The following is a 25,552-nucleotide window of genomic DNA, read 5'->3' on the forward strand; positions in this document are numbered from 1 at the left end:
TTTATTTAGAGATAACCACAATTTTTTTTTCAGAAGAACACAGTAATGGCATAGAAATCAAGAAACCAGATATCAAGAATATTCTAGTGAATAAGCAAACTATTAAAATCACTTAGAATCTGATCAAATAAGAGTACATTTTAAAATAGTAACTTAACTAAAAGCACGATGACCCATCAGCCTAAAAACAATCCATCAATCTAAAGAAAATACTTCTTTACTAGCAAGATGCAAGAATGACAGTTCAGCAAGATCTTCTAATAAATGGAGATTGCCAAGTCCCAAAGGAGGAGCACACTGGTTGGAAACTGTTGTAAATGTAGCGAACAGGTTGAAACCTGTTAGACACATAGTCCAGGGGTCTGAAGCTGCTTAAGGCATAACCAAGAGGTTGACTGTGACAGGATAGATATCTCAAAGGATGGCAGGCACTGGACACAAAATTCAGTGGTCGATACCCACAGGAGATGAAGTTCTGTGGCTGACAGCCATAAGAGAGGTGGATCTGTGGGCGAGAACGACTGGACAGACAGTTCTGAGGTCTATGATGCATTGAAGGTTGACAGAAACTGGAGAGATAAGAACTGATGGGAAAAAAACTGGTTCCTCTGCAGGGCCTGGAGGCACAGTACATAGTGGAAGGGTAGCAAGAAATTTCATAGGTTGTGGGCACACGGCTGGATGGTCGATAGCTGGAAAGTTTACCACAGGTCTTCATGTTGTCCAGAAGCCATGTTCTGTGTTGGCTGGGCAAGCGGAGTCTATTACCACAGTTCATACCAGCAGTGTAGAAAGTAGTGGATGAGGTAACAGGAACATGGCAGTAACTCCCGAGAGGAGAACCATAGTTTCCAGAAGAGCAAATGTTGGATGGCATGGTGATATGAACACACTTCAGGTAAGCAATGAAGAGCACCTTGTCTGAATCTGCATGGAAGTAGACCAGATTGCTTATATACCTTGGTGGTACATGCCCAGACTCTTCTCCTACCCATAGTTTAGATCGGTTAGCATCATAACATCTCATTAGTTCCTTATTGTGCTGCCTGAGAAGATGACCTCCCACTCTTCCATAAAATAAGTCCAGTTTACATGTCCTATGTATCCACCATCCTAATCTTCCCCTGTTATCAGGCTTGAGAATTTATGATGCAATCACCTGTGTACCTGTTTTCCTTCTGTTCCCACCCCTAAATAATGCTTGTAAAAGGAGTCCATTTGAATGGATGTTTACCCCAGTTATTATCTACAAGAAAAAACATGGTTAAGAAGACAGTCCTCACCTTTGAAGAATTGACATAATGTAATACTCGGAGGAAGTATTTAATGTACTGAAATAGATCCTACTTACTAACACTTATGGGATTTTCCAGATGAAAAACCTCATACTATTCCATATTTTTAATACTCAGCTGACAATCTAATTATGTGGTGTTGTTCTCTGTGTATTTGTCTTGGCAGTCGATTTCAGTTTAGCATCTTAGAGTACATTTTAAAGAGCTACTACACCCTGACAACTTGATATTCTTCATATTTAAAAATTGGGTTTTATTTCCAAAGACTTGAGGGAATGCATGTGATTTTTCCTACATGGTAACACTGATGACATACTTGGTTTTACTAGTAAAAATATCATCCATGTCTGTTGGTGACATTCAACTAAGAAGATAAATGATATCAAACGTCATCAGCTTGTGTACTTGCATTCCAGAATTAATGGCTGCACCTGAGATAATTTACTAAGACACCTGTCTTCATACAATTAAAGTGAACAAGGATTAGGAAATATTTTAGTGTCACATGAAGAAAGATATGTGAATGGTTCTTATTTGGACACCTGTAAGGAACAGTCTCTGGGCCTTATTTTGGATTGTGCCTCTATCTCTCTATCTCTCTATCTCTCTATCATCTATCATCTATCATCTATCTCTCTATCTCTCTATCTCTCTATCATCTATCATCTCTCTATCATCTATCTATCTAGCTAGCTAGCTAGCTAGCTAGCTAGCTATCTATTCCCTTGGGTCTGTAGTCATCCAGAACCAGAAATATCTCTTTTCAAACTACAACTCAGGAGGTCAAAGACGATGTAGTTGGGAATAACTGGAGAAAGGTAGATATTCCAATAGTAACTTGATCCTTTTGGTGGCTGTTTTCCTATCACACTAACATCCCAGTTCCTTTGGGGAATACGGCCATAGGGAGGCATGGTAACATCAGTAACCATGAAGTCACTTCCCGTCTGCACAATTCTCTTTTCCCACCAATGTCCATCGTCCCTATATTATCCATCAAAGAGTCCAGAAGACTGCTGTGATTTTTCCCTGAGAAAAGATGTTTTAAAATGTTTATAGCTTTCATAAAGCTATGTAACCTCTATGTAAAGCTATGTAAAAAATGTAAGATTTAATGTACCCATGCAAGCATGCAAAGGGGAAGGGGGTGATATGAACACACTTGTGATATATATTTTTTAAATGTTTTATTTTATTTTTTAAATGTCACAGAAAGCACGACCTTGGTGCAAATGAAATATTAGTCTTTCTCCTGAATTTCAACTTTTTTTTTTTTGTTTCGAGTAGTGGAGGAAGAAATATTTGATGTCTCATGTGGGGTGTTTTCCAATTCAGTATACCACATTCTTTCTCAAAGAAAGTCTCAGATAATTTCCCATTGTCCAAAGCCTGTTACTGGCAAAAATAACAGGATATTGAGTCATCAAGAGTTGAGAGTTTGAGAAGTCTATTTGATAAATTGCTTATCTCCTCTAAGAGCTTTAAGCCTTTATAGATAAATGAAATCTCTTAAACTCTTATTTGCTTCCAAAAAAGATTTCTCCTCTCACCTTGATAACTTTCAACCAAAATAGTTTTTTTGTGTCACATCTAAATTCCTCATGATTTAGTTCAAGATTCTCTTTTCTTCTTTTGTTCCTTGCTAAGTTCAAAAAGAAGTGATAACCCACTAGTCTATGAAATGTCTTCCCCAGCATGTAGGCATGCTGCATATGAGTTTCAAAAAGATAACTGAAGTCTTTCATTTTAGTCCATAGTAAAAAATAGATTTAGTCTTCATATAACTGCTATTGAAATGTATTTGATAACTGGGACACAGCAGAGGCTATAGTTATCAAGTTGAATGTGATCCCATCATTAATTATAAGTAATTAAAATGTAAGTTAGATGCAGGACATGGAACTGAGAGAAGCCTGGTATCATCAAATCTTTATCACATTTTCATGACAGATGCAGGAGAGTATAATACACATACCTAGCTGACATGTGTCCTAATTTATTATCTGTAATTCCCCTTGATGTCTACCAAGACTTTCTTCACATTTGTTGCAACTCTATATAGTCTCAAGAGCCTGAAATGGAAAAAAAAAAAAATACTGAGGAATTCTATCTTGTGTTAGAGATGATTGGTTGAAGATATGATGAAATAACACAAGATAATGAAAATCACATCGAGAGTATGTGATATTTTCATTCTCACATAATAGTCAATTAACATTTTCAATTAATTAACAAAATATTATTTAGAGCCCATAAGTCTAATACATTCTCCATTTTTTCATTAGAGTTCATTAGAGGGAACTATTTGCATTAGAGTTTCATTAGAGCCCATTATTCTGCTCCACGACACCCATATTTCAGTTTTATTTAAATATTCAATATGTCCTGAACCCTCTTTTTTAAATCTCAGAGGCTGTACAAGTTTCTCCTTTCTGGAACATCCTTCTCTATTATGTCTTCTGGGAATGACTGTGCATTCTTTACAGCAGATCCAGAATCACTATCTCAAAGATATTTCTTCATCTTTTTACTCACTTCCATGCATGATGTTTTATTTATATTTATTTATTTATTTATTTATTTATTTATTTATTTATGATTTTATTTATTCACTAGAGAGAGAGAGAGAGAGAGGCAGAGACACAGGCAGAGGGAGAAGCAGGATCCATGCAGGGAGCCTGATGTGGGACTCGATCCTCGGTCTCCAGGATCACGACCTGGGCTGAAGGCGTTGCTAAATCGCTGAGCCACCCGGGCTGCCCCATGCATGATGTTTTAAACGTTCCATTTGATTCTCCCCACATTAGTATAAAAGCTGCAAGTCATTTTTATATTGGCCTATTTGTCTTGGTTGTTTGCAGAGATTAGGAAAGACTCCACTTTCTCAATTCCTCACCTGTCCTTTCTAGGAAATACTGTGACTTTCCTCATATGACCCCAGCATCGAAATTTGAATTTCTTTGTTCTTGTTATATGTCTATCAACCTGGCTGAGCACAAATAGTGTTCACTCAAGGATTTAGTAGCTCTATCCAGGACATTGCCACATTTTAATAAAATAGCCTAATAATTCTAATGTATACAGTAGGAAAATATAAACTATGAGTCATATCTGGACGATGAATGCTCCCTAAGACACTTTACTTCATTTTGCTTTCCTTCTTTTTTCCTTCCTCTACAGAACTTTATTTGCAAATTAACTAATGCACTTATGATATTGAATCTATATGCTTAAAGCCTCTCTTTCCTGGTATCACCAAAACATTGACTTGCTTGAGGTCAAAGACTATGTCTTATTCATATCAACATCACCAGTTGCCAGTTTCTTGAACACAGTAGATGCTCAATAAACATTTTAAAATGTTGAACAAATCACATATTCTTTATACTGAGATAAGATTTATTTTTAGTCCAGATGCTTATTAGACATCTTGCTTTTGATGACTTTTCTTTCTCTTTTAGTCAAATTTAGCATCCACAGTGGAATTCTTGATTTCATTCCTCCAAACGTTCTCTCATATACTTTCCCATCTTAGTAAGTAAAAAATTATCTACTGGTTTCTTAAGCCAAAGATCTGCACATCAACCTTGGTCCTTTCCTTTCCCTTACCACTTTACAAACAATAAGCAAGTGCCGAGTTTCTTTCTTCTCAGTAGATCTCAACTGTGTCTGTTTCTATCCATAAATATTTCCTCATTGCAGTTCCTCAAGTTGTCATCATTTCCACATCTCCACAACTTACCTGCTTCCACTTCTTATCCTTCTAATTTGTTCTTTTCACTATGGTCAGAGTGGTATTTATTTATTTATTCTCTACTACACTCCCTTTTTCTATGTAGATGCAAGTATGTGGCCTATATAACTTTCCTTCATTCTAAAGGATTTATTTTATTTCTTGCAAGGGAGGTTTACTGATGTTAAATTCTCTGTTTTGTATCTGACCAAATCTCTATTTCTCTTTCATTTTGAATGATAATTTTGCTGTATCCAGAATTCTAGGTTGATGCATTTTTCCTTTTAATACTTTAAATATTTCTCTCTATTCTTTTTTTGCTTACAAAGCATCTGAACAGAAATCTGATGTAATTCATATTCTTGCTGCTCTATAGGTAAGATGTTTTTCTTCCCTCTGGCCTCTTTTAAGGTTTTTAAGTTTGTTTTTTGTTTGTTTGTTTGTTTTGTTTGTTTTGTTTTGTTTTGTTTTTTTTTTTGCAGGTTAAGTATGGTATGTCTAAGTTGTAGCTTATTCTGGCATTTATCTGGAATATGTTCTCTGAGCTTCCTTGATCTGTGGCTTAATGTCTTATCATTAACCTGGGGCACTTCACAGTCATTATTGCTTCACATAATTCTTCTATTCCTTTCTCTTTTTCTTATGGCATTTTCATTACATGCAAGTATGTTACACTTTTTATAATTGTTCCACAGCAACAACTTCCAAGCTTGTTATATGCCAGACTGGAAACTGGAAGTCCAGAACAACATTTTAGAACCAGTATCATTCTCTTGTTTAAAACATAAACAACATTTTCATTTCCTGGGAATACAATGAAAAATGTACATTCCAAGACCTTGAATAGTCTATACCTTGACTACTTCCACAATCTCACATTCTACTCTCCTCTTTCTTCATCAATTCAGCCACTTCAATCTCTTCTGACCTTCTCAAACTTACCAAATTCTTTCAACCACTGGTCCTGGCACATGTTGTTTCCTAATCTTTTTTTTTTAATTTTTTTTTTATTTATTTATGATAGTCACACAGAGAGAGAGAGAGAGGCAGAGACATAGGCAGAGGGAGAAGCAAGCTCCATGCACTGGGAGCCCGACGTGGGATTGGATCCCGGGTCTCCAGGATCGCGCCCTGGGCCAAAGGCAGGCGCTAAACCGCTGTGCCACTCAGGGATCCCTGTTGTTTCCTAATCTTGCACTATGCTTCCCTCTGCTCTTTGTACAGCTACTTCCTTTTCACCTTCCAGGTGTTAGGACTTCTCTACTCAGAGAGGATCCCACAGCCCTTCCAATCTCATTGGCAGCCCCTCTATCCAAATTTCACATTATCTATAAATGAATTTAATTTCTTTCATAATACTTATTATGAGTCCTAGTTATACATTCAGTTATTTATTTTTAAGTTCATTGATCATCATCTTTACTAGATGTCATGGTCCATGAGAGCAGGAATTATTCCTGTTTGCTCACTGCTGTATTACAATAAATACAATAGTGCATGTCACATAGTTGTTAGCCAAAAGATATGTTTTGAGTACAGCAATGAATGAAGAAAGTCATCTCTTTTTACAAAAAATTCTCTGTAATTTACTTTATATATCTACAGATCTGGAAAAATAATTATATGAGTAATTGACTCAGATACCATAAGTATGGACATGGTGAAGCAATCTGAATGTTCTACAGGATGACTGTAGCATTCCAAGACAGAGACTTCCAGTAAACTGAAAAGTATTTCACAGTTGAAATGTGCCTTTTATATTTATTATCTAGTCACATTTTCACATATCAGCTTATATTTTGTAAATGGGAATGGAAAGAATCATTTCAAAATGAATGGATGATAGAATTAGTGACGTAATTCTGATGTTTACAAAGCATACTTATTATTCATATAGACTCAGCCATTCAATTATGTTGAATTTCAATTCTCCGTATGGTTGATATTTGATTTTTTCTTTTTTTTTTTTCCTCTTTGGGTACCAGCAACAAAATCAAAATTCATAATCAAACTGTCAACAGACTAATGTTAGCATTCAGCTACATATAAAAAGAGTAATAATACTGTTTTGATTTCAAATTTGTACTTTCTCACTTCTTAGTAATGAGATCTTAGGCTAGAAGTTTAATCTTACTGAGCCTATTTCTTCATCAGTAAAGCAGAGGTAAGACTTCTCAATTTGTGACAAAGATTAGGGTTAATATATATAAAATGCCTGGCACTAGCAATGTGGAATAAATGACATATATTTTTTCCATGATTTTCCTTCTTTTTACAATTTTTCTATAAATTATCAACATTGCATAAGGCAGTTGACATAACCCAATGGAGTAACTAGACATGAAGTAAGGTACAGCAGAACAGGAACATTTGAGACTCAAGTAAATGATTGCAAACAGGACATAAGTACCAGAACAGACAGATGTGGATTTGAATTTCAACTGTTCTTTGAAACTTTATATTTTACACACACATACACACACACAGGCAACTTGCTTGATTTTTCTGAACCTAAGTCTTCTAGATTATAAAAACAGTGATAGTTTTGGTATAAGAGAGTAGTGATGAGGATTAATGTGGTAATATAAAGAAGTGACTGGCATGTAGTAGTTGTTCTCTGTGCCCTATGTCTAATAGTAAACACAATGTCAGCACTGATTAAAATCAAGCCATAATACCTGGTTATGGACATCAAACTGATTTGGCAAAGGGTCATATTAGCTGGATTTGACAGTTTTAAGTTGAGATGAGCAAAGAAGAAACAAATTTGAAAGATAGTAATTTTAGGAAACAGGACTGTATTCCTATAGCTGCAAGTTGAAAAATAATATGGAATACAACAGGATTTGGTAAACTGAAACAGGAGCATCAAATATCTGAATTCTGTAAAATAAATATAATCACTTTTTTTTCACAGTTAGAATTTTAGGTATAATATGGCAGGAAGTGGGGATTTTCTTTTTCTTCCCAAATCTATCTCAAATTAGTCCCTGTTCTAGGAAATTATTAGATGCTCTACTAATTATATGTAACCCTCGTCTTCATGAATACATGTTATATGTAACAGCCTCTCCTATGGTTATATAAGGCTAAGGGACTGAGTTCCATACTTGACTAAAATGGAATGCAACTCTTAGGGCCATGTTGGTAATCACAAGTCGAGTTTCTGTCAAGTTTCTGGAGTCAATTCCCTATCAGTAAACTCTAAAGACTGTATAGAAAAGGACTTCTCTTCTGACCTCTTTCTTTGCACAGTATTGTTAGAAAAACAAGGATGTGTTTAAATCATTATATATTTGGGGATTTATTTGTTATAATGCTTAACCTATTCTGACCAGTAGCATCCCATGAGGCTAAATTTACTATTATCTGAAGGACCCTAAAGCCAAACCCCAAATTAAGCCATGTACTACATGAATACTTCTGTGTCACCAAGTCACATTGGTCCATATACTTTAATATTTTTTTCAAAGTCATCTTAATGAATCATTTTCTTAAATTCTGGACAATTTCAATACTCTCCATGAATAACCTAGAATACATAGCATAAGGCAGTTGATGTAACCAAGAAAATAACTAGACATAAAATAAGGTACACATAAATGATAACACATGTAAAGCATGATATGTATGCCAAGCTGTACTTTAATTGGAAAGAAAATAGAGAAAAGGAATTTCATCTAGGTAGAAAAGATCAAACTTTTTTATAAAAATAAGTGATAACTCCTAAAGCAAAGAAAATCCTTATTGAAGAAATTTAGTATAGAATTAAAAGAGATCACATAATTTATTGATGTGAAGCTGAGTGATCTCTTGAAGACAATGAATAAGAGGCTGTTTCCAGCTATTTATGATCATTTTTAATAAGGATACTTACTGCCAGTCCTCAAGGAAGAGGAGTATTATTGAAACTTGCTGTATGCATAACTTATGGGTTTCTAACAGTTGGACATGTAGCTTAGAGAACAGCATTGATAAGATAGGTAGTTCAAGGGCTGAGGATCATAAGAAAGCTCAGTGGCTGATGTCCTGGGTCAGTTAGCTCAATGCTTAACAGTCATAAGTCAGGTAAGCTCAGGGGTTGATGATCATAGGACTGGTAACTTGGACGATGGAAGCTCAAAGGTTGTCTACAAGATGCTAGATGGCAAGAACTGGAACCACAGGATGTGAATGGGAGACAGCTAGTTCCTTGATCAGATCTGAACATGTTCGAGACAATCAAAGAGTGGCCATAAGGGCAAAGACACTGTTCTCACAGCTGGTCAGTTGGCCACTCATGGGTTGGCCACAAAGCTTGTGGCAGTTGTCATGGAATACGTTGCTGCCTCGGCTGCTACTAGAAGAACAGAGGGCATCCCCACAGCTCACCTCAGTGGAGCAGAGAGCTCTGGGTGAGGTGACAGGAACTTGGGAGGACTTCCCAAAAGAATGAGAGTATAGTTTCTAGAGCACCAATTGTGAGACATGATGGAGTTGGAAGATCAGTCCTTACTTAAATTGCAAACAGCAGGTTGCTGAAGTGTGACTCTTACTAGCTGGACATAGAATTTATATATCACGGCTGTTAAGAGTTGGCTCCCTCTATGCCTATCCTCCTGCTCATATTTCAAAACCATTTCTATGGCATCTCATTAGAATATTTTTTAGTTGTCTACCAACCAGTCCTCCCATCAACCTATAAAATACATATTATCTGAATCACATCCTTCAGATAACTATCATTCTGAAGTCAATCTTACCTCCCTTGCTAAATCTCTCTCCCAGTATGAGTCAACTGCTTCTTTAGGAATCAGGTTTGTTTACAGGCCTTGACAATTCCTTGAAGTTGCTGTTAAAAACCTTCAAATGGATCCACATAATTGGGGAAAGTTCATTTATGGCCATGTTTTTCATAAAAAAAAAAAAATATATATGTAAATACATATATCCTGCATCGGGTTCCCTGCATGGGGCCTGCTTCTCCCTCTGCCTGTGTCTCTGCCTCTCTCTCTCTCTCTCTGTGTGTGTGTGTCCATGAATAAATAAATAAAATGTTAAAAAATGTTCTAAGTATCTTCATGATTAATGCCACAGGGTAGATTTATCCTTTAAATTCATTAATAGCCAATAATGGAATTGTGTTGTTCTCTTACTGGATAGAGAATATTCTGGATTATTATTCTGTATAGTTAGATCCCTGCTATTAGATACCTGTAACCTAATGAATTTTGCTTAATTGTAAATATTCTGATTTACATCAGTACATTTATTGTTATTATTACATTTTGTTATTCAGTTAGTACACAAATCCTTATTTAGTGGATTAAATAATGTTGACTTAGGGACACCAGGGTGGCACAGTAGGTTATGCATCAGATTCTTGATTTCAGCTCGGATTGTGAACTCAGAGTCATGAAATTCCCCCTAACACCAGTCAGGCTCTGGGTTCAGCAGGTAGTCTGCTTGGGATTCTCTTTCTCCCTCCCACTCAGCTCTCCTTGAGCTTGTACATGTGCACTCTCTAGTCTTCTAAAATTAATCAACATTTTTTTTAAGATTTCATTTATTTATTCATGAGAGAAACATAGAGAGAGGCAGAGACAAAGGCAGAGGGAGAAGCAGGTTCCCCGTGGAGAACTTAATGTGGGATTTGATCCCAGGATCCTGGGATCATGATCTGAGCAGAATGAAGATGCTCAACCACTGAGCCCCCCAGGTGCCCCAATCAATAAATCTTTTTAAAAATATTGCTGACTTTAATATATTGACCTGTTTCTGTATAGATAAAATGTCACAAATAATAAAAGAATAGAAATATTGTTATGGCTCCCCTGAGGCCACACAAATATAACAGGAAAAAAACTCTGCTATTTATCATCCATTCACTGCCCTCTAACATGAGTTTACTTAAGACTTGGAGAGGGTTAAATTTCTTTTAAAGGGAAAACAAGAAGATTTTGGAGTTCCCCATCAATCCAAATAAGAACAGAATAAGGAAATGAGTGCAGAGGAACTGATTTGAGAAGAGATGTGATGTATGTATTATTAAATGACCCACGATGTGACCAATCTTCACAGTAATATCATTAACTCATTTTGGAAAGTAGTGAAGGGCTGTGTATAGCTTCTGGGTAGATGATGAGCAAAAGAGTGGCAGCAGAAACAGTAAGCAGATAGGACAGTAATCCCCAGGGAATTCATAGAAATAGCAGGATGGTGCAGGATTTTCATGAATTATAGAAATGGCAAGAATTAGAGTCAAGTATAGCCAAACATGGGAGGACAAAATTTTGTCTCCTACTGGAGCTCTGTCTGTATTTCATTTGTGAATTTGTAATGCTAGGAAAGATCTCAATACATCATCTTGTTTGTTCATTTTATTTAGTGTTTTTTTTTGTTTGTTTGTTTGTTTTGCCCTGTTTCATTCTGGATAGTTTCTATTGCTATGTCTTAAAATTTATTACTGCTTTTTTCTACAGTGTCTAATCATCTGTGAATACCATTCACTGTATTTTCTGCCTCAGTCATTATAGTTTTTATCTAAGTTTCATTTGAGTTCCATTTATACCTCTTACTTGTCTATTTAACACAAACAATATTTCCTCTAACTTCTTCAACATATGAATTATAGGTATACTAGCTGCTTTAACATTCTTGTCTAATAATTCTATCATCTGTGCTATTTCTGGATAGTTTTGATTTATTTTTCTCCTTTATTATAGGTATTATTTTCCTGCTTCTTTGCCTCTCTAGTAATTTTTTTTTAATGTTTCATTTACTTACTTATTTTTGAGAAAGAAAAAAAGAGTGAGAGGGTGAGGGGGAGAGGGAGAGAATCTCAAGAAGACTCGAAGCTCTATGCTGGGCTCAATCTCAGGACCCTGAGATCACTACCTGAGCTGAAATCAAGAGTCTGAAGCTTAACTTCCTGTGCCACCCAGCGTCCCTAAATCAGCATTATTTAATCCACTAAATAAGGACTTGTGTACTAACTGAATAACAAAATGTAATAATAACAATAAATGTAATGTAATTAAAAAATAAAAACACAAAAGTAAACTAAACAATTACAAAGGTATGTCAAAGACACACAAAGTCAAATGAAAGAGCTCTTCATGACCAACACTGAAATAATTCAAATAAAAAAATAACATTAGATTATATCCCAAAGTATAAAATACATAGATGTGTATCCATCCAGAAATAAATCAATCATAGTATAAATAATAAGTAGAGAAGAGACAAATCTCCTATGTAGAAGGATTCCAAGTAATATATGTACAAGTTTCTCCTTTAAAGTAGTGGAGCACAACTTCCTCTTAAGCAGGGACTACACATAGTAACTTCCTTTCAAAGAGCACAGTTTAGATAGAGGGAAAAACAAGTACTTTACTGAAGAGAATCCTGACAAACACTATTTCAGCCAAGTGATCAAGGTTAATATCAATAATGATAAGTCATATTGATTGTATGTGTTCTTGATATGGAACTTTACCTCTATGGTGTTTCTCCTTAAAACCCATAATCCAGGTCTAATCTTGAGGGAAAATGTCAGGCAAATCCAGATTGAGAACCCTCTACATAATTCCTGATCAGTACCTCTCAATACTCTCAAGGGCATCAAAACAAGAAAAATTTGAGAAACTGTCACAACCAAGAACATCCGAAGGAGACTTGACAATTACATAAAGTGTGATATCCTGAATGAGATCCTAGAATGTAAAAAGGACATTAGGTAAAAATAAGGAAGTCTGAATGAGTATGCATTTAAGTTCGTAACAATAAGTCAACATCAGTTCACTAATTGGGACAAATGTAAGTACCAATGTTAGCTGTTAGTAATGGAGAGACTCTGTGTGGAGTATATGGAACTTTCTGTATTACTTTATCACTTTTCTGTAGATCTAAAACAATTCTAAAATAAAAGATTTATTTAAAATGCAAACCTCAGGCTAAATTCTTTACTACTGAAAAATCAAAGAGATTTGTTTATTTCATCTCTTTATCAGTTTATGCCATAGGCTTTGGGGATTTCTTTTGTCAAATAAGCTACCATTTAATAACTTACATTGTGATATCATTCAGATACCAAAATAAAGCCCTTTCTCATATTTGCATCATTTAATTTCTGTAGCAGCTTTCAGAGGCAGGATGGCAGGTTTGTTTCCCTGATGAGAAGATAAATTTAAAAATGTATTCAATTTGTCCAAGTCACAGAGTTATTAAGAAGCAAAGCTGAGTCTCTAAGCCAGCTCTTACAGACTCTTACTCAGTATTTTTTAGTATTTCCCTCAAGCATAAGCCATTGTTAAAGGTGATTTTTTTTTCCCTTTGAATATGGTCAGAGTGCAAAATAATATGTTACCATACTGTTTTTGAATGTTAAATAGCACAGCCGTAGCCTGAGAAACAATGATGCCTATATACTTTGCTAGGTAGCCACCCCCTCATATTTCTCTACTTACACTCTAGGAATAAGAATGGAGCAACTGATTGTAGCTTCACTTATATTTCATTTCTCAGGAATACAGTGGGCTTCATGGTGAGAAATCTTGTTGTTAAGCTTCCAACATACCACCCAGATGTATCCAAGCAAAGAAGAATTTAACATTTGTGACAAGACAATCCATGGTTCTATTTGTGATGAGTGGACAATAGATTAAACACACCAGTGGATGGGTATCTCTCAATGTCTTCATGAGTTTTGGGAGCTATTACTTCAAAAACCACACGATTTCCTACTTTTTAATAGAAAAATTATCGAAAACCAATGCATTGTCAGAAAGTTGAAATGGGGCAACTTGTAACATCACTCTGTACCAATATGTACACATGTGACTAATTTACAAACACTAGTGAATAAAACACTGAGAAAAATATAACCTTCTGTATATAATATATACTTCTCTGTCAAATTCTATTTCTATTTAAACTCCCAGGATGCATACTCTTCAGTAACTGGTACAATTAATTAATTCTACAATACCACTTTGTAAATATTTTTCCCAGATGCAGAAGAGTTGATGGAACTTCAACACATACTAATTTATTCTGAGGGATTTACACATACATTTAATTCAATAATCACTGAATGCTCTTTCACACGTACACCCCACAATATTTAGTTAACAGTTTTTATATTTTTAACCACAGTGGCCACTTGGAGACCCATCAACAAGATTACACAACTTTAATTACCTGCCATCTTTGAGAGCCATAATTAAATAGAATAAACTCCAAGTACTGTCCTCCTCATCGAAGCCTGTGAACTACCACTGAATGATGTTTAATCCTTTCTGCTCTTATGCCCATGAGAGCCTCAGAATTAGAGAATGACTTTAATCAGAGTAGTGCATAAATGTTAAAAATATTGATGTTTAGGATTACCAACATCCAAAAGTATCCAAAGAAAATAATAGAGCATAGGTATCTGACACAACTTTGAATTGAATAAAACTGAATACAACCATGAATAAGTAAAAAAAAAATCACTCAGGTTACATTTGCCATTCATTATTGAGTGGACAGAGCCCTTTCATTAATTAAAAACATTAAAAATTCAATATAATCAACAAATGAATTTTAGCAAAAGCCATAGTTATAGTACTTGAGAAAGCACATTTAGTAAGAGTTAAAGCATGTGTTTTTTCACATTCTGGAAGACATGCAAACAAAAACTGAGTTAGAAATTGTCATGTTCAGGGATGCCTGGGTAGCTCAGCAGTTGAGCATCTGCCTTCGACTCTGGGTATGATCGTGGAGTCCTGGGCTCCTTGCACGCAGCCCGTTTCTCCTGTCTCTGCCTCTCTGTGTCTCTCATGAATAAGTAAACAAAAAAATCTTAAAAAAAAAGAAAGAAACTGTCATGTCCAGGAACATCTTGAAACAACTGGTACCAAAAAACTCCCCCCAAAAACTATTGATCTATTATCTATCTCTTCATCTTCAGAAGAGTTTTATAACTGATATATGGAAAGACATTTTTAGCAAGAAATCCCAATCCAAATACTGATTCTACTCAACCAAACTTACTGGAAGATAAGTGATACCAGTGTTTCAGATGGGACATGAGCTTTAGAAATTGCCAGATACACTGGCCAGAGGTATAAAGTTACTGGACAATAAAGTTAGTGGTTGGCCACTGCTAGGCACTAAATGATTCCAACAACAGAGTCATAGATTAAAGGTAAGCCACTTACCAGATATATAGTTCTAGAGACCTAGAAGAAACAGGAGAGGGAGATCAGGGGGTGGCCACTATTAATTGGGACCTTGAGTGTCTGGTGTTTGTTGGTATATTGGTTCACAATCCCCTCAGGAGCTTCCCTGGTGTAATTTAAACCGGGCCTCATACTCAGAGAGCAGGAACAGACTGAAGAAAGAGGTACAACACTCCAGATTGGTAGGTATCAGGTTTAATGAGCAAGAGAACCTACTTATTAGGCTTGTCTTGGGCATCACAAGATGAATAGATTCTCTTCACCCTCCCACAAAATTTTAAATTTATATAGAGGCCTTAATTGAGTTTAGTCACATATACCACCTAGATAGTCTCAACACTGCATATCTATCTCAAGACTGTCCTTGGGGCAGCTTCTAGGATCAGGGAAGGCAAGCAAAATGCACATTCCAAGAACAGAGAAGAAAGTGAGGAGTCTCCAATTGCCCATAGCTAGCTCACAGGTCAACTGGCAGTCATATCTTTTTGATGACCTCTCCCAACACTCTACCCCTCTACAATATCTCATCTTCTCTTCTGCAGTGTGCCCTGAGCTACTAACAAGAAGTTTCACTAGCATGGGGATGGTTCATTTGATGGTTATCTGACTGCACTGGAGACAGAAATCACAGTACCAATATAGGCACAGACAAGACAAAATATAGGTTAAGACAATATTTCCCAAACTCAGTGACAACTCTTCTGCCATAAGCCTCATGATCCAAACCATTGATTTATTAAGTTCCCTAGTCTGGGGATCAGATTACTCAGGGCTTTCATTTGTGTTTTATATGATTTTATAAAGACAACACATTAACAAACTCATCAGGTATAAACACACCACACTCTGTTTGGTTAGTGGCAGAGACGCAAGGAAGCAGTGAAAATGCCCAGGGCCATTCTATTTTGGAAGACAGCTTCTCTTACAGACATTTCAGTGTTTGATAAGGACACATTTTGTTGGCTATCATTCAAGTGTTGTTGGGTAAATTTAGTAAGGGCTATAACATTCTCAGGCCAATGGAGGAAACAGAGGTGGCAGCAAAATGATTATACCAATGAGAAATAGAATATGTCCATATGGCCTTGAGGAGAAGGAGGCTGACAGCTCTAGAAACTTGACTTGGTTGTATATATTGTACATCCTGACCAGGGGAGGGAGCATTGTCAGGGATGAGGAGATGGGGATGGGGTATGCCAGACTAGAATTCCCACCTTTTCTCTCTTTTAATGGTGCTTGTTCCATTTCAGGTATAATGCATTACAACATATCTAGTTTGTGTTTCAATCAGATCCCAGTGGAGATTCAGTAGTACCCTCTCTTCTAGGGGCACAAAAGTAACTCACCCATTCCAGTAGGATGTCCCGTTGTGAATTCTACTAAATGATTCTTTTCTCAGATGATGGAGCTTAGTGTTTTCAGCAGCATAGCGTATTGATCCATGTTAAGAGTCAGGCCAATGGTTATTTCCTGCCATTTCTATATCTTTATGGTCCTGGGTACTTTGGCAGGAGTCCCCTATCTGGGGGGCAGGCCTACTGGTTGATCAAATATATCAAAGCCTGGGATAGTACTTTAGTCCACCCAGCTGAGGTGGATTTACCTGTTAGCAATTTAATCCACTGTTTGTTTGTTTTTCAGTAATCTCTACACCCAACAGGGGCCTTGAATTTATACCTCGAGATCAAGAGTTGCACAGCTGTTTTAATATTCCATTTTTTTCCCCACTAACTTTGCTTCTTACAAGTTATAAGGGAGACAGAACCTCCATTCAGTGTCATGTTCTTTGTCCAGTCTTGCATATTATGACCTTTGAAATGTGACCCCCAATGTGACTTATTTGCATGCAGTAGCCAGTGTTTCTAACCCCCTAACAGCAACAAAGGAAAGCTTGGTTTAGGCTAGATGCAGTGACCACACAAACTAGAGCATATTTAGAACCCTCACTTAGAGGAAGGGGTCAATATAACCAATTGCCAAAACCTCTTTAGTTGGAAACTCTGGTAGGTGGCTTCAGATTATTTTGGCAATTGCCTTGGGCATTGTTTAGAATACACATGAAATTCTGTTATTAAATTAACCAAGTGATTGTATTTCAAGGCCCTCCATCATCTTTGACAATATACCACCCCACCCAGGTATTGCAGTTGCCACTCTTTCTATGCGTCCGATCTGCTATATCTGCTAAAGGGTCAGTTGTTAGGGCTTATGCTCTAGTTAAGAGATCAGCTTCCTGATTACCAGGGAGTGTCAATGCCTTATGAGCTACGAAGAGGAAGAAAGTGAGGATTACCTCAGGCTTCTGCAGGTGAACCCAAATGTCCCTCCACATATTTCAATCCCACAAGGGCCTATTCAAGAATCATCCACCCCTTCTCATATCCAAGCCACAGGATTAATCTCTTTATAACTGCATGTCACGTGTCCATGTGAAGGGTTCATGGCCAGGGCGCAGGAGTGATCACCAGCCAAACCACTCTGAGTTCAACCCATTGGCTGCTATGGTTGTTCCTCCATGAGAAGCTCCACCTGGAGGAACACTGTGTACACTTGCTCTATGGGGTCATGTGGAGGTTTTGTCCCCTTCTAGACTGGGACAATATCCTAGGAACATACTCACTCCTCTTGTTATGTCTCTGTCACAGTGCCCGATCCATAAACTTTAAGAGCTATGGAAACATCTAATTTAAATGATAGCCTTGTTTGGGAGATGTCCAGAGCTTTAATCTGCTTCATTAGTAGTTTTGCTTTCTCAATAGTGGCCTGCTGCTGTGATCCCCAGTCCCACATGTCCCTTTCTTTACCCAGAGGCATAAGGGACAAAGGCACCATTGCAGGGAGGGAACAGAGTTATTTAAAAATCCCAAGTCCCTACAAAAACTTGCATCTCCTTTACATTCTTAGGGGTTGGATAGGCTTGTGTCTTATCAAATATAGCTTCTGGAGCAACATATATCTTACCTGCTCAAATAACTCCCATAACCTAATGGTAGTACCTGGGGCTTGAATTTTCTGTGGGCTCACTACCCATCCACCTCCTTGCTAATGTTCCAGCAAAACCTTCATAGTGCCTTGCAGCAGAAGGAAGTTTTCACATGTTACCATTGTATTTTACTTGTGTGGGGATAAGTCTCAGGCTACAATCCCACAACAGATGGTAAGGTGTGCAGGTAGTCTTGGGGAAGCGCTTGAAAGATTCTTTATTGTCCCTCCTACATGAAGGCAAATCGATCTTAGTTATCAGAAACTTGTCAAAAGTCTTTTCCATGAATCTCCTTGAAGAAGAAGTGTTTTTGTGGGAACACCTTTGCCAAAGCATCAGAGTAAAACAATAAGTGTCTACAAAGGACAAAAGATTTAAAAATGACCATGGTTAAAGATTTGGCAAGAGTTCATTATAAGGCAATTGATAAGAGAATTTGCTTATTTCTGTGGAATACATTTTAAAATTATGATTGATAGTATTATACCAGGACATATCAGATTTTTAGAATTTTATGTAAATATGCCCTAAAAAAGTTTAGCATCACTTCTTATGTTTCCCATGAAAATTAATGTATACAAAAGTTACACAGTTGTAAAAAAAATAAAATAAAATAAAATAACTCTTTTAATAGAGAAGACTCCATTTTCTTAAGTAATCAAAGACCAGATAAAGACAAAACACAGAATCTTTGTTTTCTAGGCAGATTACATTAAAGGTAAAGAAAACTTTTGATTACAGTTTCCAATTTAAAGCAGAAGAGTAATCTAAAAAACTTTGCCCTTTTATCAGAGAAAACCAAATTCTCATTTTGTACCAGTCTACTTTTGATATTAACCCCCTACTTTTTTCTTTTTAACTTAAATAAATCTGTTCCAATCTTAGCCTGACTATGCATAAAATTCCTTTCTCAATATTCCTTTTCCATAAAACCTTCTGCGACTTTATATATCCATTCAGTTTTTGCCCTGTCCTCTTTATCCATCCTGGAACAAACCACTTACTTTAGGAAAAATTACTTTCTTTACCAAAAAATCCTTATGTCCTAACTCTTTCTTTACCCAAAAATCAGCTTCTATTTTTCTTACCTACTTTCTATATACTATCATTTTCTTTTACCCTTATCATTTTAGTAGTTTTGAAAAAACCTAAGCTCTTTTATCAATCAATTTTGGCAATACATTCAGAAGTAGAAAAACATCATATATACATGATAGGCGTGTCTAGATGCACCTAACACAAACAGAAACGGCATGAATCAGGTGCCCAGTCACAGGGCTAAAGCTATTTACTGATATTTCTGGTCTGATGGAGGTTGTGGGCCTGATTATTTTGGTCAAATGAGCTTCTACAATAATCTATTTATAAAGCTTCATGTCCCACCCCGTTTTCTTGAGTCTTTTTGGTCAATGTATGGTTACCTGGAGTGTTTACATCTCAAAGACATGATAAGATCTACAACTCCAAAGGATAGAAAAAGAATGTAAGTTTTCTCCCAGGTGTTTGGGGATAAATGCCATTTAAAACTTTCCTTTGGAGCAGCTGTAAATGACCTGGGGCATTTTGCTTTATTTCTCCATTAATCTCCACAACATCCTGTTCTTCATTCTCATTATTTTCCCTGGGATTCTGCTTCTTAGGGTCCCAATCAGGCTTTGTCCCAAATTCTCAGACCTTAACCTGCTTGAGCCCTCCTAGCTTTGTAAAATGACCCACTAAGCTCTCCATCTGATTCTTATCTGCCAGCCCTGAAGCCAATTGAGTGGGAGATACCCACAAGTCTTTCTTCAATTGCTCTTCCTACTTTCTAACATAAGTTTTGGCCTTTGGTCTGGCATCAGTGTGCAGCCAACAGTAGAGGCCGGCCGCTGTGCAGCCATGCTCTCCCCTTCTTTCCTGTGCAGCCATGCTCTCCCCTTCTTTCCTAAGGAACTGCTCTGCATAGTTCCTCAAAGAAGTGCATTAGGCTAGACAGCATTTTCAGGGTGTCCCCATACTCATGCAGTGATCCACAAACATCCAGCAAATGGGTCACCCCTCTCAGAAATTCCTCACCGATGCCTCTTTCACAAGGCCTATTTATTCTGTCTCCTGGCTGGCTCATCAGTTGCCAGTTCCCAACCTTCCTGGGAGCTTCCTGGTTGAAATCTCCAACTGAGACCCCCTAAGCAAAAGGCAGGGAGACATCAAAGAAAAGGGAGGCCACTCCAGGTTGACAGATAGCAGAGGTGACTTTCCTATAAGGCTTATCTTGGCTGCTGCAAGATATATAGACTCTCTGACCCTGCCCATGAAATCTTAAAATTTTATCTAGAGGCCTTAACTGAGTTCAGTTAGATACTCAGCTCAGAGGCCTCAACATCATATTTCTATCTCAAGGCTGTATCCTTAGGACAGTTTCAGAGAGTGGGGAAGGCAAATGGAATGGACAGTCCACAGACAGGGGAGGGGATGGGAGCCTCCAACGCCCTCCAGCTTATGGTCAACTGGCAGTCATATCCTCTCGATGACATCACCCAACAGGGCAGATGGCCTGAACTGAAGACACAGAAAGTAATAGAAACAAAGTCAGTTTCTGCAGGGACATACGGCAATTAATAAAAGGACATCAAGTTGCTGGGTCATAGTTACCTGGTTGGCAGTTGGTGGGCTCACCACAGTGCTCTTGACTGTAGTCCAGAAACCAGGTTGGCAACTATTGATTAAACAGAGGCTACTTACACAGACTATTGTTCTAGAGCAGAGGACAAGAGATCTTTAAAAAAAAAAAAAAAAAAGTAATATAGTGATGACTCCCAAAAGAGATGGGGCTACCATTTCCAGAGCAGCAGTTGTTGAAAGATGTGAAGTTATCAGAGGGAGTTTCAGAAGAATTATAGAGACTCTCTCAAATGTGATTGTTTCCTGTTAGGCAAATTTTCTATATATCCTCTCTGCTTCCTGGCAGTTCCATACACACACTACCTTCTGTCTTGCTGAGATGCTTTTACCTGATAGCATTACGTTAATGGTTGTCCAGATGCCAGTGAAAATACCCTCCAACCTTGTCATAAAGTCTTACTTGTTTTTTTCAAATATTTCTGTCCCAGATATTTACTCTCATTCTTCCTATGACTTGCAGCAAAGTGCAGGGTCAGAACTAGCAGAAAGGGAATTCCTTCTCCACAGTCTAGTCTAAGAGGGGAGGGAGAAACATAAGTATTTGTATCCCTAAGTGGTCAAAGACGAGGCAAGGGGCTTACAAAGCAAGAATGACTAGTCATCTTTGATGTTATCACAATTCTGGTTATCAGCAAAATGAGAAAAATATGTACAATGTGGTGGAATTTTATAAGCAACACTTTTCAAAGTGAAATATTGCATTTATTCTAAAACTAAAACCAGGTTATATCTACATGTAAATTCTCCATTAAAAAATACTGGCATATAACAATCCAAATAATTAGAACACGCACTACCTGAGGTGAAGTGGCTTTGAAAGGCCTGACAGACTTTGCAAATGTTTCCATAGATCCCCATAACAACGAATGAATCCATTAGGATTTGTTTGGAGGCTTGCCCATATTTCTGCTTTATTTCTGTTTAGTTTATTATTTCTTTAAAAAAAATCTAACATAACCAAATCGTGATATATTTTAAAAGCTCTTGATATGTGTTTCTAAATCCAATTTTTTAAAAAGATTTATTTACTCATTTTAGAGAGAGAGAGAGAAAGAGAGAGAATGCAAATGGGGGAAGGGGCAAAGGGAGAGAATCTTCAAGAAGACTCTTCCATGATTTTGAAGCCTGACACAGGGCTCAGACTCATGACCCATGAGATCATGACCTGAGCTGAAACCAAAAGTTGGTCCTTAACTGACTGACTCATCCAGATGCCCCCCAAAGCCACATTTCTAACACGGTAGATTATTAGACTTACCAAATGCTCAGTACTATGGAGTATTGTTACTATTATTTGTTTTTTGCCAATTTGATAAGAAAAATGGTGTTATTATTGATCTAATAAAATTTTTGGGTAACTGATGAGATTTCCTATTTTGGTATATTTGTATTAATAACTTAACTTTCTAGTTTTTGGATCTTGATTGTCAGTTTTAACATCATTTGTTAAACATATTTCATAATATGAGATTCTCTTATTCTCTTAAGAACCCAGAAGAACATGAACATCTAGAAAAGGTAGTTTAGATTATTTATTGACAAATCCAACTTTGCTTTGAAAAATATGGTGAGTTTTTAGGGGGAAAACTAAAGCAGATTCCTGGACCTATGACTTAGAGGCTTGTATTCTTAGTCATAATTGGCCCCACGAACCTGATTTATTTTTGCAGATGCCTCTACAAACCTGGTTAGGGACCTACTGGACAGGAAAATTCCTTAGGCATTCACCAATTCTCAAAGTCTATAATCAGCCATGCCTAAATAAAATAAAAACAAACCCACTGCATTCCAGATTTTAAGGAACTCTTTTCCATTTTAAAAAGTTTATTGCTGGTAAAAGTTCTCATAGAACGTTCTGCAACTTTTAACTTTTCCAGACTTTTCCAGAAAATGTCCCCCTCACCCCCCAGTCAAATTGCTTTGCTGTTTGCTGGGTAGATTGTACAGCAATACATTGGATCAAAGCTTTATGGAGATCTGCTTCCAAATGCCAAAGCATCAACATGGTGACAATACTGCTTGTTTAGAGACATACATGATTCAGAAGTTTGTCTATCCATGCAAATAAATCATGTCCAGTGTATAATAACAACTCAAAAATATCTGTTGAATACATGATGTTGAATAAATTGCATTTGGAGATACAATGTTAAAGATATATGTGGTAGCCCACCAACATAGTTTGAGATTCACCCCTGGGCCATCTTCGTTTTTTCCTTTCAACCTCTCCCTCTTTTTATTTCTTTTTCTTCTTTTCCACCCTCTCTGCACCCGACTGTAAAGGAAAAAGAAGTGTTGTATGTTACTGCACTTTCTTCCTAATAATAAATGGAATAATGGAGAATAGGTTTCTCTATAAGAAACAAGATGCCAAGTATGATTTAAAATATAGCAGTCTTTTCACCCTGCAGCTGAGAAAGTTCTATAATCAATTCATAAATGTGTATTACAGATATATCTTGCAGGCCATCATCACCTCCAGAGATACAGCTTATGCTGACTTGACAATCCTGGATATTTATCAACCAATACGAATTTCATAAAGAAAATGGAAAAGGCTCTTCTATTAATGAAAACGAAGGCTCATCAATACAACTGCTGATGGAGTAAATAGGAGCCGGCAATGTGTTATGTGTGGGCCACCTAATATTTCCTTGAGTGTTCTCTCTTTTCCTTTGAGTTGTTAGATCTGACAATGGTCTATTTACATTGGGAAACAGAGGTAGTTTGCACTTGCAAATGGAATTAAAAAAAAAATAGAAAAGTGGATAAGCAGCAAAATATTTTTGCGTGTCCTTTCAATGTGCCTCTGAAACCATTGGCTTTAAGTGTCTCAGTTGCTCCTCTGAAGGTTCAGTACACAATTCCTTCATTCCTTCCTTAATGAGTAAACTCCATTTCCTTGGATCACAGAAATAAAAATATTTTCACATTTTCAGTGAAGTTCTGATTTGAATTCAGAAGAAAATCTAGTCTGCTCATCTAAGTATGTCCTATGCCATGGTCCTGACAATCTTTTCTTTCACCTCTAAATAATTGTCAAAGAGGCAAATAATCAAAGAATAAAATTTATTTTTTTAAGATTTGTTTCTTTTTTTTCAAGGAATCATAGTATCTTTCATCTTTGGATCAGAAAATAAGACAAAAGTAGAAGAAATACAAAACTAAGACCCCTGTGATCCTGTACTCACTATGAATGAGGATATTTTACACATTTATGTCTAGAGTCAGATGATTAAAGAGACTTGTGCATCAGAACCTGTGAGCTCCCATAATTGAATTTTCTATTGCTTTAAATTTTCACATGGGCTTATTTCCTACAATCCTTTGAATGTAAAACGTTTTGTTTAAAAAAGGACATGTTAACATTTTGCTAAATGATTTGACATATACATTGTGTCAGAGCTGGTCAGCAGACCTGTGATTAAGAAAACAAAACATAGTATATTCAACACTGCATTGGTTCACAGGTATAATTTAAAAGGCTTGACAGTATTATGCAATATAATGCAACGCAATATAAAATAACGTAAAAGGCATTAAATACTGATATGGTGTTTATCATTAACTTCACATTTAGATTAACAGCATGAGACATTAAGGAATTTACTAAGTGGGATTAAATATGCTTTTTGGAGGTATATAGAGTTCAACGATCTTGTGATTAGATTAAATTTTTATTAAAAAGTATGTTTGGATGAGTTTTCTAAAACTAAGAAATTCTAGTACCTGATTGAAAGATCTATATATCAGATGTCTGATTTGCAGCATTGTTTCTCCAGATTCAAGTGAGGGACCTTTATCAGAGCGGCATGCTTGACATTAGTGTCCACAGAAGTGCTGTTCCTCAGTTCACTTTGTTGGAATACAAACTGGGAAGATTTTCTGTTAGTTCATCCTACAACTTCTCAATGGCAGCATTTTTTATGCATGACACAATATGTAGGCTCCTTGTGTGATTAAGTAAACTGCCTTCTTATAACATCCTGGAGGCCCAGATGTCACATAAAGGGCATTCATCCACTGGGAAAAGGTCACTGCTTTCCACAATGTAAAAATATCAGAGTATGCATAACATATGGATGCTTTCATTAACCCACAGGGTTTTCCTTAATTAGTTGTACTTATGAAGGCAATTGCTAGATACCTTAGAGTATAAATAACATCATGTTTTATTTATTTATTTTTATTTATTTGAGAGAGAGAGTGTATGTGTGTGTGTGACTAGGGAGAGGGGCAGAGGAAGAGGGAGAGAATCTCAAGCAGACTGCCTGCTGAGTGCAAAGCCTGATTCAGGGCACATTCTCACTACCCTGAGATCATGACCCAAGTTGAAACAAAGAGTTGGAGGCTCAACCAAATGAGCCACCCAGACACTTCTTTTCTTATTTAAAAGATTGATTGATTGATTGATTGATGATTGATTGATGATTGATTGATGTGAGAGAGAGAGAAAGAGAAAGCAAGCACAAATGGGGAAGGGAAAGAGGAAAAGAATCTCAAACAGACTCTCCTCTGAGCACAGAGCCCAACATAGGGCTCAATCTCATGACCCTGGGATCATGACCTGAGCTGAAACCAAGAGTCAAAGTCTTAACAACCGAGGCACTCAGGTGCTCCACATGTTTTATTTTTTAAGGAAATCTTTAGTTTTAATTTTTATATATTTTCCAGCACA

At 36.8% G+C, this 25,552-nt stretch overlaps 2 protein-coding genes and 1 long non-coding RNA gene across 12 annotated transcripts in view; 1 reads left to right on the forward strand and 2 right to left on the reverse strand.

Moving 5' to 3' along the window:
- Positions 1 to 13,608, reverse strand: KRTAP25-1 (keratin associated protein 25-1). Of its 5 annotated transcripts, none has more exons than XM_038581317.1 (3): positions 13,476 to 13,520; positions 3,271 to 3,367; positions 1 to 927 (listed from the first exon to the last, which is right to left on the reverse strand). In XM_038581317.1, exon 3 carries the CDS (start codon positions 875 to 877, stop codon positions 245 to 247), a length of 633 nt encoding a protein of 210 aa, XP_038437245.1. In that variant the 5' UTR covers positions 878 to 927; positions 3,271 to 3,367; positions 13,476 to 13,520; the 3' UTR covers positions 1 to 244. The 5 variants fall into 5 exon arrangements, with proteins under 5 accessions (XP_038437245.1, XP_038437247.1, XP_038437246.1 ...); XM_038581319.1 differs by lacking the exon at positions 13,476 to 13,520 and adding an exon at positions 12,506 to 12,524; XM_038581318.1 differs by lacking the exon at positions 3,271 to 3,367 and having other exon boundaries at positions 13,476 to 13,608.
- Positions 1 to 13,610, reverse strand: part of KRTAP24-1 (keratin associated protein 24-1) — a 30,301-nt gene extending 16,691 nt beyond the window's left edge. Inside the window, exons 1-5 of one of the 6 annotated variants that reach the window (XR_005382248.1) lie at positions 13,476 to 13,594; positions 12,506 to 12,722; positions 9,771 to 9,870; positions 3,271 to 3,367; positions 2,509 to 2,690 (exon numbers count right to left, since the gene is read on the reverse strand). The gene's annotated coding sequence lies outside the window, so the exon portion shown is untranslated. Of the gene's footprint in view, positions 1 to 2,508; positions 2,691 to 3,270; positions 3,368 to 9,770; positions 9,871 to 12,505; positions 12,723 to 13,475 lie in introns of those variants that run through there. The other 5 variants (XR_005382250.1, XR_005382246.1, XR_005382249.1 and 2 more) reach the window with 5 other exon arrangements.
- LOC111093496 lies at positions 642 to 23,418 on the forward strand. Its single transcript, XR_005382252.1, has 2 exons — positions 642 to 898; positions 23,327 to 23,418. It is a non-coding gene; the product is annotated as an uncharacterized LOC111093496 (long non-coding RNA).
- Positions 23,419 to 25,552: the final 2,134 nt, after the last annotated feature.

This window comes from Canis lupus, chromosome 31 (assembly GCF_011100685.1).
Source record: "Canis lupus familiaris isolate Mischka breed German Shepherd chromosome 31, alternate assembly UU_Cfam_GSD_1.0, whole genome shotgun sequence".
Taxonomy (NCBI): Eukaryota; Metazoa; Chordata; class Mammalia; order Carnivora; family Canidae; genus Canis; species Canis lupus.